Source organism: Didymosphaeria variabile (assembly GCF_027946475.1).
Source record: "Didymosphaeria variabile strain IMI 356815 chromosome Unknown scaffold_1, whole genome shotgun sequence".
Lineage (NCBI taxonomy): Eukaryota > Fungi > Ascomycota > Dothideomycetes > Pleosporales > Didymosphaeriaceae > Didymosphaeria > Didymosphaeria variabile.
The window spans coordinates 1,140,251-1,159,354 of NW_026611620.1; the positions used below are offsets into that span (position 1 = coordinate 1,140,251).

General features: G+C 52.7%; 4 protein-coding genes across 4 annotated transcripts; 3 read left to right on the forward strand and 1 right to left on the reverse strand.

Moving 5' to 3' along the window:
* Nucleotides 1–490: 490 nt before the first annotated feature.
* N0V89_000350 (uncharacterized protein) lies at nucleotides 491–5,839 on the reverse strand (the record flags this gene model as incomplete). Its single annotated transcript, XM_056209174.1, has 3 exons — nucleotides 491–2,428; nucleotides 2,481–2,750; nucleotides 2,798–5,839. 3 exons carry the CDS (start codon nucleotides 5,837–5,839, stop codon nucleotides 491–493), a joined length of 5,250 nt encoding a protein of 1,749 aa, XP_056075996.1.
* Nucleotides 5,840–6,789: 950 nt separating this feature from the next.
* On the forward strand, nucleotides 6,790–8,475 carry N0V89_000351 (uncharacterized protein; the record flags this gene model as incomplete). Its single annotated transcript, XM_056209175.1, has 6 exons — nucleotides 6,790–6,829; nucleotides 6,879–6,953; nucleotides 7,003–7,079; nucleotides 7,133–7,291; nucleotides 7,338–8,326; nucleotides 8,382–8,475. The coding sequence occupies 6 exons, from the start codon at nucleotides 6,790–6,792 to the stop codon at nucleotides 8,473–8,475; spliced, it is 1,434 nt and encodes a 477-aa protein (XP_056075997.1).
* A 1,437-nt stretch (nucleotides 8,476–9,912) lies between these two features.
* On the forward strand, nucleotides 9,913–10,943 carry N0V89_000352 (uncharacterized protein; the record flags this gene model as incomplete). The annotated part of the gene is made up of 4 exons (XM_056209176.1): nucleotides 9,913–10,023; nucleotides 10,080–10,262; nucleotides 10,315–10,606; nucleotides 10,663–10,943. 4 exons carry the CDS (start codon nucleotides 9,913–9,915, stop codon nucleotides 10,941–10,943), a joined length of 867 nt encoding a protein of 288 aa, XP_056075998.1.
* A 5,555-nt stretch (nucleotides 10,944–16,498) lies between these two features.
* PKC1_1 (Serine/threonine kinase) lies at nucleotides 16,499–18,471 on the forward strand (the record flags this gene model as incomplete). The annotated part of the gene is made up of 6 exons (XM_056209177.1): nucleotides 16,499–16,541; nucleotides 16,629–16,751; nucleotides 16,825–16,936; nucleotides 16,987–17,191; nucleotides 17,242–17,397; nucleotides 17,443–18,471. The coding sequence occupies 6 exons, from the start codon at nucleotides 16,499–16,501 to the stop codon at nucleotides 18,469–18,471; spliced, it is 1,668 nt and encodes a 555-aa protein (XP_056075999.1).
* Nucleotides 18,472–19,104: the final 633 nt, after the last annotated feature.

Below are 19,104 nucleotides of genomic sequence, written 5' to 3' on the forward strand. Positions count from 1 at the left end.
GCTATTCTTAGGTGAAAGATGCCAGGGTCCAGCACTCGCAATTTATATAGACAACAATGAGCTGTGAGAGAGATGTGGCCGCAGTCTGAGAGAAGGAGGGGTAGTTTGGGAGCTGCCCCACCAAGGCGACGTGCTGCTTCACCTGAAACGATAGCGCCTCAGGGATATACAGCTCGCTTGAGCGCGCCCATGCTTTGCCATTGGATCGAGAGCTGCAACTACTCGGCCCACATACACCCGCGATCCATCACCTGCAGCGTGCTCACCACACTTCACCACCACTGGTGACACGCAAACAGCCTAGCAAAGGGCACATATACCTGCTGCGTTGCTTCTGGCGGGCGCAAGTCCTTGGTGATACTAATCACTATCTACTCTAAAGCCAGCCAGTTCCACCGGCTGTATTCCAACAGGTATCATGCATCCTCCCGTTGTCCTAAAGGCCCATCATGTTCCGCACGTTGGCAATACTATCTAACAACACCATGTGCTACTGGCTTGGTTCGTCCCCCCGTTTCCCGGCATCGTGGACGGCCATCCTGATGTCGAACATCAGATCGTCGACTTCTCGGTGCTCCTGTCTGTTGAGCGCTAACTGAGGCGCCCCAAATAGCGCATCCTTGAATGCTTTGAGTCTGTCAATAATGCTTCGCGGGGTAAGAATGACGCGCTCCGCGAAGGAACGGCTAGGTGTAGCCACGCTGTTGGACGCTAGTTTTGGCTGGCTATCTCGCATTCGACTAGCGGCAGGTGTTGCGTTTGCTAGCTGTGGTGTAACGTTTGCATTCTGCTCGCCCACCTCGAGCGATGCTTCTGAAGTAGGAGCCGGTTCATTCGCCGGTTGTTGCATATCGACGTCTTCCAACGCAGCAGACGAGCTACGACCCGGAGATGGAGCATCAAAATGTCGAGGTGTGACTTGGACATGACTGAGGCGCTTCGTCTTCAACTGTTGAGAAGCAGAAGGTGTACTCTGCTTAGCTTCGCTCACGTCCTTGTCGATGCTTCGACGTGCTCGTTTGGTCGCTGGGGTGTCCTCCACGACCACGTCCTCGGGTTGATTTTCGACCTGACTGAGCAATGAAGCTGAGCGGCGGACACTTCGGTTACGTGTCGTGTCAGGAACAACGAGAGTGTAGCCGGCAGGCGTCGCAGATGGTGTAGACTTGATCCCTGAGGTCATCCCTTCTTGGCGCGTTGTGGTCACATCGTTGTCTTTGGTTTCTTCGGTCTGATTCTTCCTAGGCCTGCCGGGACCCCTGGCTGAAGATGATTTGCGCTTCTTCGAATTGGCTGACTGGGGACTCGATGCTGATGGATGGCGCTGAGAACGGCGAAGATTCCGTATTTGCGAGCTTTCGGGTTCTGCTGCCAGGCTAGAGAAAGAGTCTTCCACTCGGCTAGTACTAGTCGTATCCGTGTTGGATTGTAGACTATCAGTTACTGGTAGGTCAACATCGGTGTCTTCATCTTTTCGAGGGAGTAGTTGGGATGACGTTTTGATGGCAGCAGCATCCTTCTGTGCTTGTATCTCAGCGTCCAGCTGCGCAGTCAATTGCAGATCCAGGGTTGAGCTAGGCATATCGGTTGCGTCGATCTCGGTCGCCTGCTCCTCTACCTGGTCAGGATCCTCATCGGGGGTCCCTGTCAGGAAAGCGTCCTCATCGATGGTCGTTCCATCGTCGAAAGACATGGACTGTGCTCCATATCGACCGTCCTCGTCTAAGTTGCCACCGAAGCCCTCCACATCATCTCGAAGTTGGGATCCATGGACAATAGGTCGATTATCCTTCTCGAACCGTGGCGGTGACGAGCCTAATTCGTCGATAGCATGGGCAGACTGAACTGTGCGTATAGCGATGGGTGTAGCCATACTAGTGCGCTCGCTCACTACCTCCTGAGAACGGGTACGCGCTTGTGGAGTCGGCGATGAACCCACAAAGACCTCCATCTCCCCCAAAGCTCGTACATTCCTTAGGGGAGTCCGTGATGCCTCTATCGGCAGACCGTCAGCACTCATGGCATCGGAATGGAATTCAAGTGGTGAACGCGCGAGCGCGATTTGCTCTGGTGGAGGTGACACGGAACGCATATCCTCATATACATTTGAGGAGCGCATCTGTCGTTCGTACACTTCCCGCTGGCGCTCTGTCAGGATTTGAGATTCCTGGTTGTACGGATTTGAGGGAGAAGAAACGATAGGTTCGAATTGGACTTGCGAATTTTCATGACGAAGACGACCTTTGAGTGTGCGTCCAGTGGAGACCTTCTTAGCAGTGCTCGGAACCATAGGAGACCGAGACTTGGATCGAGATTTCCGGGATGATTTCACAATCTTGAAGGGAGTTTCTTTTACCCGGGGTGTCCGCCTCTTGGGCTCGGATGCATTGGTGTTGCCGTCGGAATCATAGAACGAAGGTGCAATATCCTAGTTACGTGAGCAGCGTCCTGGATAGATAAGGTTTACTGGTCAAACTTACGTCGTCGCCGTCCCGTATTTCAAGACCGGGCAAAGATAGTTCAACTGTACTGCGCAGTCGACGCAACGCTTCTTCAAGACGCAATGGGTAGCGCAGTGACTTTTCTCTTCCAAATGTCGCATTCCATGCGGCGATCGATGAGTCGACTATCTCACGCCTCCGACTAACGAAGCCACTGGTAATCAGGGGATCTAGGTGTAGGAGAACCTGACCGTTGTTTCGTGGCAATTTATGCATAGCAGCACAAACCTCTTCCCACAGATGCAACACCTGCCCACTGTCAGAACAGGTAGTATTAAAGTTTCGCGATTACTTACCGAGGTATATAGAGCCTTGCTCCATGCTGTTTTCAACTGTAATTTCTTCTCAGGGTCTTCAACCCACCAACGTATGGTCTCCTGAGTCTTCCGCAGATAAACTGCGATTAAGGATGGTGGGCACTGTCGCACTGAGGTCGCCAACGCTTCCAGGAAATTGCCGGTCATAGGCGCATCGCTCGCGTTGATTTTTTGATATGCCGTAGACCCGACAGACACTATTACATCGTATAGGTGATTGTATGGATCGAAATCAGCGGTTCTTCCCGAGGTGGCAGACGACGGCCAAAGATTTTGGCGGCCCTGTTCAACGATCCTACGGGCAATTGATACGGGGAGATTGCGGAGTATGACGCTGAGAAATGGCATGCAAATGTCCTGGAGTTCTGCACCAGTGCGCTTCAAGACACTCTCGGAAACCTTTTCGACAACAACAAGGACCACAGCACCGTCGCCAGCTTCTCGTCGGACCGTGTCCGCAAAAGATCTAAGAAGCTGCTCCCCCGAAGGTTCTTTCGACAGATACGGGAAACCTAAGGAGAGGATTTCGACAACGACATCGTACTCTTTACCTAGTTGTCGAGAACTTTGCTCCTTCACATCCGATGAGTTCTTTTCGAGGCAAGCCGTCAATAAAACACAGGCTTCCGACCAGAAGCTGTCAGAAAGAGGGGTTCGTGTGGATGCATCGACAAGAGTGGAGCAGTCGCGAAGTAACTCCAGCCCGCTCAAGCGAGTGTTTTGGGCATCGAAACATGGTTTGATCAGTACCTTCAATGCTCGCAGCCTCAAAGAGTCGGATAGCTTGCCCTCAGACTGGTTGATCAATAGATCGACGAAGTAGAGAAGTGGTGATGTTCGAGGACCATGTTGTCGAGAACGTTGGGAGGGTGTCGCAGCAGCTTCAAAGTCGTCTTGTCCGTTACGTGTAAGGCACTTGTCGGAGAACCGCACCGCACCGAGCTTCTCGAGGACCATTTCCAACAAGAAGCAGTACTTGTCGGCCCAGCTGTCTTCTTTTTGTTGCGATAGAGCCAGCTGCGCAGCATGACCGTCCCAGACACGGCGGAGAAAGTTGACCATGTATGCCATTGCATCTTTGGAATCATTGGAGACCATGACCTCTTGGCTGCTTGCAATGTTCAACGAATGCAATAGGGAGAGCCACATTGTCTTCGCTGGCTCATCTTTGCAATCGTCGGCGGTCCAGGGGGTCGCATCCAAGAGTGTCTCCACAAATTCCAGAATTGAAGGAAGTGACTTTCGTACCCATTTAGGATCTAGGGTCGGTAGATCTTGGAGCTGCAGCATGGCCTGTGGTCGTAAGTCTAGGGTCCGCTGTGGGTCGCATGACTTTCGGTTGCCGTTAAACAAAGCTGACGCGACCCGACAGGCAGCAAATGCGTGCTTTGGGGACGAGTGACCAGTCGACGATGGATGCAAAAGCGGTCCCCAGAAATCGGCAACAAATTCCAACCAGTATCGATCTAGTTGCTTATGTGTCGCGGCAGGTCCAAAGGCATGATATAATAAAGCAAAGTAGGCAGACGTCGCTGCGTCCCGTTCCGGTTTCTTGCCGCGCTGGTTCTCAAGTTGAGAGTGAGGAACCCTGACGAGTATCTTTGAAAATGCAGGTGTCGTGTTCTCCGTCAATTGTACTGCATATGCAAGAAAGCCCAGAGCAACATTGGCGTGTATCTTAACATCCTCCTTAGCAGAGTTGAAGAACATCTGAAACACTTTCAGCCATTCACCTATGGCGGAGAACTGGCCTCCATCGAGACAGCCGGGGAGCAACGACGTCACAGCCGACCAGACCTGGGGCGCCATTGCAGCATTATCAGAGCCTAGCATCCTTTGCAATTCCTTGACCATCCCATAAGTTCCTCCATCGTTTCTGACCTTGTTCATCACGGTAAGAACGGATTTGGTGACTTGCCGATCGTTGCCAAAAGCTTTGGCAGCTGAGATGATAGTGTCAAGAGCGCTTTGATTGATATCTTTCTGGGTTGAAAGCAAGGCTTTCACGGTGTGCTTGAACCATCGCTCGGTATGCTTTGACATTACTTCCGGTCGTTGCTGGATCAATTTCCTGAAAATTCGGACACGGTATGCTAAGACGGACAGTCCAGAAACACGGTCTTCTATCGTATCTAACACGTCCAAGATCCGCTCTACTCGTGCGGGTGTCATGGTCCTGGGGCGGAAGTTCTGCTGCATTAGCACCGCCAAGTGCGTGTTGATTACCATTTTGGGCAGGGTGCCATCCGCAGCCACTTGAATGATCCGGTCAACAACGAAGTTGCAGAACTCATCTGGCATAGCAGGCCTGGCCTCTTGTATACGAATCAAAGCCATGAGAAACTTCAAGGCCTGTTGGAGGAGCTGTGAATCCAGACCGGTGCCATTGACGCCAGTGGCATACATGTCCCTCTTTATAAACTGTGTCATAAGGCCCATCTTGTCAACCAGGGCCTGTGGGTCTGGCACCTTCTCGTATGCTTGCATGGTGCGCTGGAGCGAGTGATAGCCGTCGAAACGATTGGATCGAGTCTGCGAAGCCAGTTGCTTCATGACAGATTCAAGCATCTCGGCGAACGACTTATTGTGTGTTGGTGTGTCTTGGTCTGCGGGCGGTGGTGTGGAGACGGCGTCGGACGGCTTGAGGATAGATTTGAGCGGCTTCGAAACGCGTGTCTGGGGCAAAGGTCGCAGGGGCGAGCTTTGGAGCGGTATGAAAGACTGTGAGGATATGGCGTTGCCATTTGTCGTGCCTAGCTGTGCCTCAAAATTGACCTTCTTCTTCCTACTAGAGGATCGTGCGGAGCTCGATGGGATACCGCTCTCGGAAGACGGCGAGGTCTGGGGCGTATTCAAGAGTGTTTTGGCCGCAATTACTTTGGCAACGGGCTCTTTCGTGCCAAAAGGGTCTTTGAGGAAATCCAGGACTTCGTCGGCGTTTGGGTCGGCGTAGTCGATTTCCCTGGGCGGTGTTGGCGGTCGTACTGAAAGGGACTCAAACTTGGAACTAGAAAACACCATGGCTATGCTGAAGAACAATCATGCAAAGGCAAAAACAGAAAACAAGTTGAGCGCTGGCATTGCGCACAACGAGCGTGTGGAGAAAAGCAGATGGGCGGTGGTAGGGCTGCCGTGCTGAAATGGCTGGCTCATGCGCGACTCTGGCACGTTCAGTCGCGTCTCGCGCGTCCTCGAACCTTGGAAGCACCGCCATCACGTGCCCTGCCCAACCGGGCTTAATTATCGACCCTGGTGGCTTGCATTTGCAGCGCTTGGCCAGAATCCAAACTCTATAGCGGGTGAACATAATTTGTTACCCTCCCGAAATGTTTCGTGAAATGACTTGCATTGCCGGAAGATGTGGCTCACAGGCCTGCTCTTTGGAAAGCACAGCCGTATCTCGGTCGTGTTCGCACATATCCTTCCAATATGTTGTGTCCTCCGGTAATGAGTAGCATGCAAAGCACTGTATAGTTGTGAGGGTCTTCCTCACATTTCCTAGAGCACCACGCGTCTGCGCCAAAGCGGACGCGCAACTTTGAAGCCAGAATATCGGATACTATCAGTCGCCCATGCTTCTGCTGTTGCCTTTTTTTAATGCACCTTGTCTGTCTGCGCCTTTGTCCGCGGCTCCGCTACCTATACAATCAGGGCGCTAGCTACCCCACACTCAGGACATCCGCTCGAGGAAGTCGCGAACATCTACAGGAATAGCCTCACGTGCAGGGCTACATTCCAAGGTTTGCGGGTTGTAGATCATGTGCCTTGTGGCCTGCAGGTGGAAGCATGAATTATCCCTTGGTCCCACCGTGAACGTCATCTGGCCATGCTGAACGAGTCGTCTCATCTCTGCCCCATTCAAAGCTTCGGCGCGGGGTCCTCCGCCGCAATCGCACGCCTTGCGACATCACCTCGCACCTCTCTACTTCTGCAGCAGTGCAAAGCCCGCCTCGGCTTATGTCCTTTCCAGCATGCTGAGCAGACAAGAATCTAAGCCGCGCGGCGGCAAAGGTGCGCGCGTTTTGTATGTCCTCTTTGAGCGCTACTAACACCGTCGCAGCGAAGCTCGAAGATGTAACCAACATCCTGCACGAATTGACGACGGACCTCACCGCGAAGAAGCTCGCCCCGAAACGTATGCGCTCGCAAAGATGACGCAGAGAGCGATTCTCACGAGATACCAGGGCGGAAGAGCTTGCTGGAACAGCTCAAGGTTCATGGCCGGGCTATCGAAGACGCAGATCCTATATTCACAAAAGAAGTATGTTGCAACAACAAGCCGGCCACAGCCCATAGCTGATAGTACGGTTGCAGGGTCTTCATACTCTTTGTCAATATGCCTTCGAAGACGCCGACGTCCAGACTTCGCAAGAAGCGCTCAGGTGCATCGCAAACGCCCTGCTGCTCGAGCCTAAGATGCGCCAGGTGGTGGTCGATCTTGGCTACGCGCCAAAGGCAGCGGATAGATTGAAGGTATGGGTTCAAGCAATCTGAAGGACACGCTGCTGACTGTGCGCAGCACGAGAACGTCGACGACGAATTCCTATGCTCTCGTATCCTTTTCCTCATGACTTACGATACGAATGTTGACTTCGACAATCTGGTTGAGCTCCACGAACTCGCCGAACATATCAACAATGCCATGGCACGGCATGCTAAGATATACTCCAAACACGCACGGCGCCACTCGCAGATGCAAGCGTCGCCCATGGATCTCACGGCGCTATCCGAGACGCTGAAACTCATGTTTAACATTACCCATTTTTACCCAGACCTAGCCGAACACTTCTCCAAGTCAATACCACACATCTTCAAGATACTCACGCGTCGAAACATACCTAGCCCGCCCCTTAAAGCGCCTGTCAACTACCTCATCAATTCTCTTCTAAATCTGGATTTGGAAGACAAGAAGGGTCAACAATTGGAGTTCCTGGGCATGAACGCCGTCTTCCCGAAGTTTGACCAAAAGTGTAATGCTGAGTTTCTGATCGACATTCTGGACAATGCTATCGTCGCCTATTCGGAGAAGGAGCTAGACGAGACGGTGGCACCTGTTCTAACGCTTATACGTCGCATCTATGAAATTGCACCGGAGAGCGTACAGAAGTACATGGAATGGCTCCTCCTTCCCACAGACGAGGAACGATCGCGCCCTCTGGGCCAGTCGGACACCCTTTCAGCACGGCTCCTCCGGCTATCGACCTCCGCTATGACACCTTCGCTACGAAGTTCCATATCCGCCATGATGTTCGAGCTGTCAGGGAAGGATGCTAGTAAATTCGTCCAGAATGTCGGCTACGGCTTCGCGTCAGGCTTCCTACTGAGTAACAACATTCAGATGCCCGAGAGTGCGATCGAAGCATCGGCAACCGCCGATCCGGACAGGGCGATACCGGTGAACCCGATTACGGGGCAGAGGCTAGATGCCGAGGTGCCGAGTTCCCAGGAGCCCATGACGGAAGAAGAGAAGGAGCGGGAAGCCGAGAGGCTATTCGTGCTATTTGAAAGGTACGTCGAGAACGGGGAACGTCGCACAATTCAACCATCCTAACAAATGCGACAGACTCAAAGCTACGGGCGTGGTAGACGTGAAGAATCCCGTCGAAGAAGCGTTCCGCTCCGGGCGCATCGAAGAGCTGCCCGACGATGCGGACTAATCACCTCAGTCGGTCGTGTTCTGTTTGGATATTGTTGGTGCGTACTCGGGTATGAAGCAGTCAGCATCGGCATTTAGACAGAGTAGCCAACGAGCGCGCTGGCAGTGCTTCGGCTGTTCAGAGTGCCTCCGCTGTTTCTATTCGGTCAGTGTGTTTCTGGATGTGGTTTTAATGGTTCGGATGGTACGTATTCGGTATTTTCCATACACGAGCTGTCTTCCAATGATCAAAGGCCGTTGTGCGCAATGGTAGTAACGATAAAGCTGAGCGATCTGCATTTCTTTACGTCTGCCCTTCGGCCGTCCATCTGATCAGATTTTCTCTGCGATGTAGGTTGTTGGCTTTAACACATGGTCGCTAACTCCATCCGTCTTCTGGACTGGCTTTATGCAATTCACATCTCTATCAACGAGTCAGCATAGCACCACAATCTCAGACCAAGTCTACCTTTTCTGGACACACTTGTAAAATGTAGCTCTGTATCCACTTGCAAGCCAACGATGGGTGCGAAAGACGTGAGACAATGAGGACATCGAAGAAATGCGTGACAGCCGTGCGGGGTTCGTTGTGTGTCAGTAGTAGTTCGCAGCAGGAGACGAGGCACGACCTCATCGTCGTTATGTGGGCAAAAATGTGTACAGAGCGTGTGCTAAGTGTCAAAGCTGGCCAGAGAGGTAGTATAAACAATGAGGAGGGCAGTTGGCTTCTTATATTCTGTCAGAACGTCGATGACACCCAGCGCTTCCAACAGTAGGTTAATTACCTCAAAGCCTTCCCGTCCTAGGTGCGACCTTTGACTGCAACTAGCTTTCCGCGATCCAAATCATGGTCATGGAAGCTTTCAAGAGATGGCAGCCGCTCGGTTCATTATCGCACACAAGGAGAGTTCCAAGACCAGGCGATAGGAGGCAGTGAGCTCACTGCTTGATGCCATCATTGGAAGTTTTCAATCATGGTCCACACGGTCTAATGCACTGGCTCGTCTGAAGGTAGAAAACATTAGCCGCCCCTCTTGTGCTCAGGTGACAAGCCAGTGTCCACGGGTACCTCAAGCTTCAAGCTGGAAGCTTTCGAAGTCATTCACCAGCGCCCGGCAAACGCCGTTCATGCAGATGAGGGTAAACGCTCATGTCGTGAGCCGCGACTTCCAGATTTGCGCAAGCCATCAACACGCATACATTGGTGCACTCGTTCTCTAGGACTCTTCGTTCTCGTTTGTCGGTGCCTTTCCACATTCAACTTTCGCGGTTGGGCGTTCAGTCAGAGCCTTCCGCATAAAGAAGTCGCGGCGCAGGTACTGGTCCGAGATCCAGCTCGCGTTAGGTAAGTTATCCTCTGTTCTCATCATCCTTTTACAGCATCTCACCATTCATCAGTACGCAATATCCGGTTCGTTCTAACTCTCTCGCGCACGTTCTTGTATCCGCTGCCCGTACCATGGACCAAGAAATGTGTACAGTCATGCAGGACCAGGAGGAGCTTGCAAAGCTGAGTGATCAGCTGCAGTCGCTTCAGCTGCACGGAGCGGGCCAGTTTCAGCACTTGATGGTGAGTCACATACAGATTGTTTGTGCTTCAGAGGACAGCTAATGATGCCCCGATAGCTAGCAATGGAGATGTGCGCGCAGTCTCTGAAGGAGTATGCTGCAGAGCATAGTGAGCTCCTTGCGAAGTTCACGAGACTTCAAAACAATTACGACGCCTTGAGCATCGGACAACCGAGCGGCGAGAATGTCGCGCCCGGCCAGTCTTATGTAATTGTGCTCATCGATGCGCACAGCCACAAGGTATGTCTTCCAGCTACATGTGCTTGTAAGCCAGTCACTGACCAAGCCAAAGTTCAAAGACGAACTACTTGCTGACAGGAGCAAAGGCGGTCCTCTCACAGCGAGGCGACTCCGCGACTCCGTGGGGGAGTACTTATTGAGATACTTACGAGACAAGAGCCAATGCCGCATTATGCTGCAGGCTTACACAAACCTCAAGCAGCTATCTATGGATGCTGCTAAGAAAGGCTTGGTCGACTATCGGCCACTTTCCCTCGCAACATTTACTTCCGGATTTTCCAATCGGGTCGATTGCGACTTCATCGACGTCCAAGATAAGTCGAACATACCACAAAAGGTCCAGAGTGGGTAGAGTCTTTGCATATTTTGAATAGCAATTCCTGCTAACGGTCTTCGGTAGAGCGCCTCTGGGACTGTCTTGAGGATCCGAGGTGCGTGCAGGTGTTCCTAGCTGCTGCAGGATGCGACCAATATACCGAATCCATTGAGAATCTTTCCAAATACGACGGACGGATTACTCTTGTCAGGACGCTCTTCCTGGACAAAGCGCAGCAGAAGTCGAGATTACCTAGTGTGTCATTTCCCCAAGTCTTCCGAACCCATGAGAAAGATTGCGGACGGGTAGCACAAGGCATTACCTCCCTTGAAGAGACTCAAAAGGTACCAGATTCACAGGAGTGATGATCTCAGGCTTGTTTAGCTGATACCGAACGTAGGAGCATGACCCCAACAAGCTTCAGGAGAAAGCCGGCGCGAACGTCACCCAGAAATCAGAGCTGCCAGACTTTAGCCTTCCTGGTCTCATATCTGTCAATGCCAGCAACGAGCGGCTTGACACCTACATGAGGGTGCCCACCCCACAGGAGTGGGCAGCTTTTACTGCTCGGACTCAGTTGAAGAAGCCCTGTGGTTATTACCAATTGGGTCATACATGCAAGAATACGCCTTGCGAGTACGACCACAGCCCTCTGGATTCAGGTGCAGTGTACTGTGTCCAATTCATGTTGAAGAGCTCCCCATGTAAGGAAGGAAGCAGTTGTCGACGGCTCGATTGTGTCAAGGGTCACGTTTGCCAGAAGGAAGGTTGCTGTGGTCGCTCCACTGAGTGCAGAATGAAGAAGGATATGCACAAATCCGATCTGCGGGTTTCTAATTGGGTTAAACCGAGTGCAAACAGCAACCTAGTGGAAGATGATTCGGTCTCTAGCGTCGATGATCTTCTCATTGATTTCAGTGACTAGATCCTGGTCTCGTTGATGAGCGTGCAAATGGCGTAAGGAAGAGTGGATGAGAGTTAGGTCGGATATGCCAGTAATATCTGTCTTACATTTGCTGGAAAGCGAGGCGGACAAAAGCATTGAAATAAAGGAAGGGCATGTCCAGAAACGTCCATTTATCAGGGCGGGTTTCGTAGGCAAATATGAGTCAGGTCCACGAAAAGCTTCACAAATCGGTAAAGTATGTAGAGAACAGAGTGTGATTCCACCTCAATCGTATCCTATCATGCCAATGTAATCAATGTGGTTTCGCATGTCCAGAGCCCTCGAATTTTTTGACACCGCAAAGATAAGCATTCCAACGCCACCTACGGCGTCATGCAATCCTCCCGTCCAACGACATGACCCGACCTCCATCAACATCCAGGGTTCATCTCGTTACAGCCCTTACCCCTTTCCATTAACCCATCCAACAACCGCCTCCTAACTGTTACCCAACATGCCTCCAACACTATCCTTTTTCATCTTCGTCATAGAAATTCCAAAGGCAGACAATGTTCAAAGCAGCGATGGTGCTAAAACGGAAGGTCCGACCTTTGTTGCACTTTCACAAGCGAGGCCGATGACGGACCCGACGCAGCGGTTGAGATGGGCTATTATTGGCAAAGATGGGCAAGGGTGGGTCCAGGTGCATCTTGGTTAGAACAGTTATTAGGTTAGTCGCATGATGGGAAGAAGGTTTCGTAGCTGCTGCAGGCAGACTTCTCCCGGGCTGTAGGATACACACGTGAAAGTATCAAAGTATCTACGCTTACCGGTACGATGATGTAGTGGACGCTGCAGCGAGTTCATCACGATTTGTTCCCAGGTTCTGGGTCCTCAACATCATGTCTTGCGATCGCCGATGCACACGTGCGGCGTAGCCAACGGACTTAGTTCCTCGCAGAGTAGGAGGTGAAGTCCAAACATCATCGAAGCAATCACGGTCCACATTAACCTAGCTACAAAAGGCAGGCTTCTAGAAAAAAATGACAATCCTTTCATCGCTACACATGGCCCTGAACCTGGCTTTCGTGCAGTAGTGCAACGGCGTATCTCCACTTGTACGAGTTCTAATGCCGCGCATATGCTGAGAAGCGCGCTCTCCCTATCCGACATGCGGGTTTCGCTGATTTAGGAAGCTGGTCGTTCGGAACGACTGGCTCGGTGCCGCCTCTATATTGCGTCACGCAAGATGTAGAAGCCAAGTACCAAGACTTGGAAAAAGAAATGGGGCCCTATTTGCAATTGAATAGGTAGGACGTTCTCCCGTCTGAAAGATCTTAGGTATTGAGCCAGTGCCCTGGTGCAGGAGAGCAAGGCTGTAACGTATCGCTTAATTTCTGAACTCGTATAGATGCCTAACCTAAGTTTCGGGGGTGTAGATATTGTCCGAAGACAGCCTGGACCACGTAACATGGGAGGGCAGGTACCATTGGTGGAGCTCATCCAGTTGGTCGACGGGAAGAGGTCGCACAAGACCTACTACTTAAAAGACGCAATGCATCTCGGTCCCGCACGTTCCCCAAGCGTGGCGCTGATGCTCCCGATGTCTACCCACCTGGTTCAGAGCTATAGTAGGTTCTGACTGTGCTCAGACAACCACGTGGAAATACGGATGTGGTGGAAGGGAGGGTTCGTCGCGTGCGGCAGGCTTCCTACGTGGCTACTCTTGGTATAGTAACCCCCTCTGAAGGAAAGGGGAGTTTGCGCGCATGAGTTTACCAGACAATGTCTAATATTTGCCCTCTTCACCACTCCCTGAGCATCGGACATCTAACGCAAAGGTCCAAGTTTCGTACGACGACACTAGAAGGTATGAAACCCATGGAGGAAGCTTCCTTCATTGATTCTCCGTTGTGTGACACGCTTCTAGTAGAGTTCGGTATCGCCCTGCAGCGTGAACGGTTCCCCAAGCGCGCCGGACCGGATTACAGAAACGTGCAGACGATCTGAGCTTCTCCATTTCCCACGGAGCGGCCGCTGTGAATTCGGACCGCTTCTGTGGTGCAACCAGGAAAGTTATGCACCGGCAATAGGGCTGTCCGTAGAGGCTGACGGGCGTTCGAAAGTAGGCGCTAAGCGAAGTTGTGTAGGGGGTAATTGGTCGCACTTCGTTGCTACCGCTTTTGGTCACCGATGCCAACGCCGAACCACGAGCCTATCTACCCAACCAGCATCCATGTATGCAGCCTTGCGTTCAATCCTCACTGTGGCGCCGGCTAGATCTCTAGTCCATGTATCTCCACGCTTGTTTTTGCACACGTCGTGCATGTCTCAGATGCCACAGGAGCTAATTTGAGCACATGCATGTGGCTTGCCTGGGCTACAATGAGGCTCCAGAAGCCCAAGCGGTTGTCCAAGCTTACAGACCATGGTGTTGAAAGGAGTCTTGGACTGACGGATATTTATCCTAGCAATGGTGACGATGAGGTGCCGAAGTCCGCCACAAGAGGCCGGGGCTGAAAGTTCGGCTAAGAGTCAAAGCTCGTCGTGTGGACTATTTGGTATGGATCGATTAGTTGAAGCAGGAGATGGCGAGTGCAATGCACGAAATGGTGAGTACAATATTTTCGCTGATCACTCAAACAAGTAGAGTCAAAGCCTGATCTCTACTAGGTACTGCAAAATGGACGACACTCATGGGAGAAGTATCGGTTAGCGTGGTTGGATGGGTTTGTCGTGTGGATTGGCGAGGACAGAAAGACGCAAACCTCCTGGATCAGTGTTTGCTGACTGGAACGTAATTTTCGACCCAGCAGCGCGGGCAGGAGGATCAACATCCCATACATATCGGACGTTGACCTGCGATATGATACAACACCGACTGTGAGGCTCGCGGAGCGGAAGCGGAAGCGAGCTTCCTTCAATTATCTGAGCAAAACCGCGTAGTTGGCGAGAAGAAAATACATGTCCAACAGACAACTCGCACCATTCACAATCTGCGGAGGGCGATGGGCTCGTCCGGCGGTTCGAGCTTCGTCCACGTCAAAAGTCGACAGGGTTGGTAAAGCGTGCCGCACCACCGACTGCAGAATCAAGATGAGAGGGGATTGTTGACGACGATCTGTTCCCAACGTGATGGTGCCGCCACGTATGCAGTCGAACAGAAAGTGTAGCGTAAAAGGAGCTATGAAGCAAAGTTCATTGTTGGAAGACAGCCGAAGTACGTCCAGAAGGACTCTGTTAGCGAATTACTGCAGAGGGAGGTGTTAGGCGAAGCATTCAGTTCCGTTGTAGCCGGTATGCCAAGTTGAAGCCTGTTAGGGAAGATGGGGTTGTGAATCGATACATCGTGGACGTATTCTAGGAAGTGCGTACAACGAAATGGAAACAACGAGGTAGCACCCACCTCTTCCGCAAACGACAGCGAGTTGATAGACGGGAGTGAGAAGCGAATGTGAAGCGATCAGATAGGTTGGTGGTCTCGGGGTACGCCCGGTGCCTGACCACAATATACCGTATGAAAAGAGGTCGCTCTTGCCTCGTCCTCGCCCATGTCGTCAACGCTTCTTTCCAACGTAGATTTTGTCGCACCTCTCAACGGCCACCACTTCTGCAAAGCCACGCGTTTCTCCATGCACTCCTACCCTCGTTTTGATCCCATCATGCAATACACTGCAAGCCCGCTCAGACATGTGCTTTCTTGGATCCCCAGCACGCATACGACAACATCTGGAGCATGGGTACAAGATCGATCTGTATGGCCAAGAGATAGCCCCTTTCTCGAGCTGACCGCTTTAGCGAATCCTCCGGAAAGACCCATTAAAATTCCCCATTATCGATGTGAGGCGCTGCAGCCACGGAGCGGGATGAGACGCGAAAGCACAGCAGCACACGAGCGACTGGAGCGCCACAGGATCGCTGCGCTTGATCTTCACGTGGCACCCCCGGAGAAATCACTGTACGCCGAGAGTCGAGACGGGTCGATAGCGTGCGTGCAAACTCAACACTTGTTCAACGGATTTGCACGGTGTCGAGAGCAGCAGAGTTGGCATCGTCAGTTATCGTGACGAGGCGAGATGGAGATGTCGTGGACTCTGGCGGTCTGGTCCATGACGACGCTCTGGGCTCCTCGTGGCCTGTCCTCGGCTTTGGCGTTTCGAAAGCAGCAAGCAAGGCCTGCAGATCAGACGGGAGGGCAGCGAGGCCTGATCCGTGGTGTCGCCGGCGTCTCGTGACGACAGGGTGCCCGGCGGCCAGACCCAGAGCAGCTAGAAGAGGCTCGTATCCCATGCAAAGGCCGCTGACTGTGTCTTCGGTGTGCGACGCACACACGTGCGGACCCTCCCTAGCGTGGTGAAGGATCGCAAGGAGTAGTCAGCCCCGGCTCCTGGACTGGACTGTCGGTCGCGACAATCTACCAGCAGGATGCGCCAGCTGCAGCCATGCAGCGACCTCTGACGCAGCGCTGGGGCAGATGAAGGAGAGCAGCACAAGCGTGCCTCAGCAGGCCCGGCACGCGCATGAGAGCAGCAGCGCGCAGAGTGGCCAGCCATGCCCGCCAAAAGTTGCAGGTTGGAGGCGTTCGCCCATTTGGCAGCGCGCAGCGGCTACGAGCTTGACTCTCTGCTCCAGCAAAACGTGGCCATCCTTGCCGGCTTTGCTTTAGCAGCCTTGGTGCGCCGCCTATCGTGCATTTTTCCTGGCGTGCCAGCCAGCGAACCGACGTCCAGCGCCCGTCGTTCGAGCTAACCTCCCTGCAGCGCCCCGACCACGACGGCCGTCAAAACTCCTGGCCTCTCCTTTCAGCGCTCTCCGTGCGACTCCACCGGCCAAGAGCCTGTCTCTACGCTGCAATATACTTACTCACGCTGCCCGCTGCCCATTCTGGTCCACTGCCCGCCAGCCTGCCTTTCGAGCACTTTTGTCCCCGCATCGCTCGCTAGCCCGCCCACGCCCTGTCACCTACGACCACCCCCCGCTGATGCCTCTACTGCTGCCAAAATAATTGGGAGGCCACCACCTTTGTAGCTCGTGATGGGTCAGAGCAACGGAAAGCCCGTCGTCTTCACCGACCAAGGTGCGTCGCGCTGGTAAAGGGCACCTGCCTCGCTGCCACTGCCTCCAGACAATGCTCAAGCTCCAGAACACTGACAGTCTGCCCCAGTCAACCTCAACCACTTCCGTCTACTACGCGTCGTCGGCAAGGGAGCCTTTGGCAAGGTCCGCATCGTCGAGCGGAAAGACACTGGTCTAACCTTTGCTCTCAAATACATCAGGAAAGATGAGAGTGAGTGCTCCAACGCCCGCGCATCGCGGCACCGTGACCCGACGGGGAACTCGACGTTGACGCTGTGTCACAGTTGTACGGTCCGAGAGCGTACGCAATATTATTCGCGAACGACGTATGCTCGAGCATCTCAACCACCCCTTCCTCTGCAATTTGCGATACAGTTTCCAGGATATCGAATACCTGTACGTTGGCACCTATGCGTTTAGAGAGCCATTCGGCTGACAATTGGCAGATACATTGTCGTTGATTTGATGAACGGCGGTGATCTTCGCTTCCATATCTCGCGAAAGACATTCACAGAAGACGCTGTGCGGTTCTGGATATCCGAGCTCGGCTGCGCTGTTCGATACATACATACTCAAGGCATCGTGCACAGGGATATCAAACCCGACAACGTGCTGCTAGATTCCGATGGCCATGTGCATCTCGCTGATTTTGTGGGTCACCGCGCATCACCGTCGAGGTCGGCTGAAGCTAATGTCCCTAGAACGTTGCGTCGGATTTCACACCTCACAAGCCCCTGACGAGCAAATCCGGTACTCTCGCCTACCTGGCGCCGGAGGTCTACGAAGGCAAGGGATACTCGTGCGAGGTGGACTGGTGGTCACTAGGCGTGCTATTCTACGAGTGCATCTACAACAAGGTGTGTCAATATGTACATTCTCTAGGGCATCTCTAACCATGACAGCGTCCATTCGAAGCAAGTAGTCATGACTCGCTCGCTCAGAAGATCTCGAAGGGAGAGCCTACCTACCCCGTTACGAATCCACCCGTATCGATGCCTTGTCTGCACGCTATAAGTTCGCTATTGGAGAAAGACCGCTCAAAGCGCATTGGCGCAATCGGATTTGAAACATTCACGGACAGTCCATTCTTCCGTCCGCTCGATTTCGGAGCTCTGGAGAGGAAGGAAATTGATCCAGTGTTCATCCCGTCAAGCGATAAGACCAACTTCGACGCCACCTATGATCTGGAAGAATTGCTCCTAGAGGAAGCGCCCCTGGAAGCAAGAGCTCGGAGACAAAAACCTCGCGAGGCCCTCAAAGATGATGCGACGGATGCCGAGATTCGAGCTGAAGAATTGCATAAGATGATTGAAACACTCTTTGAGCCTTTCAACTACACGACGGTGCCAGACCAGCGCCCTGCTGCCATTGCGGTTGCAGATCCTGTCGATCCCCTCAACGTCTCCCGCATCAGCAACAACAGCAATAGTGAACATACCCCGACTTCGTCGACATCGCATCAAGATCACTGGAACCGCCGAGACCAGGATGGGGACAGAGATTTGCGACCCACTCGATCTATCAACACACGTTCGACCACACACTCGCCCAATGGCAGTCCTCCTCTTGTAGCGGCGGCCCTTAGTCAACAGCCTTCGGATTCACCGACTTCTCAGCGCGGAGAGGGAGCCGATTATTTCCCGACAGATGGACAACCAGTCTCCTACTCGCGTCCGATGAACAATCGCCGAGGAGGACCTCAGCGTAGTACCAGTATGGGCGGCGGCGTACAGGTAGTTCTCAACGAGACCGGCTCGTGGTCCGATATGGCTAATCAGAGCTCTTCGCTCATACAGAATCCTAACGCTGAGAGGCCATCAGGCATGCTTGGCTTCCTCAGCCGCAAAAAGGGCCGTGACAGGAGCCCTAAGGCGAAAGAGAGGGGTGTGCTCGGGAAAGAAGGCGCACGCGTCATTATCAGCAACACCTGAATCTCCCATTCTATCCTTTCGACGCCATGACGATTTTCATTATATCCCATTATCGACGCAAATATACCTGCGCAGAGTCCCGGTGTTTCGGGACCCGACGCCCTTCAGCAGCGTACCTACCGCCATTCATTTTCGACTATCCTGTTTTGCATGAAACCCTTTGCATCTTCCTGTACCGCTTGTGGTACCGGCGTTGTGTTTTTGGTACGAACCTTGTCTGTCCCAGACATCTTGCATACTTGGGGTTACAGACTCGGCGTCGCTGTACGCTATCATTTTGGAGACATATAGGCCTGTTTTCTGGGCCAGGATAAAGACATGGATTCCACTCTATTTTTGGGGGCTGTATATTTGGACAAAGGAAGAAAGCTATGAGATGAATGCCAATGCTGAAGTCGCGGACGCGCCGCGTGCAAGAAGAGAGGACCTATCTTTCTTAAGGATATCGCAATTCTGAAATACCCATCAATATTCAATTGTTCATCACATATATCCCATGGTGCAATATGAAGACGGGCTCGTAAGAGGACTGACATTGTACATAGTGGCGAAAATTGCGATTTAGCAAATTGAACGACAGTGCGCTTTGCGCGTCAGTCTTTCAGGATCGGCATCAAGCGGGCCACGCGGACT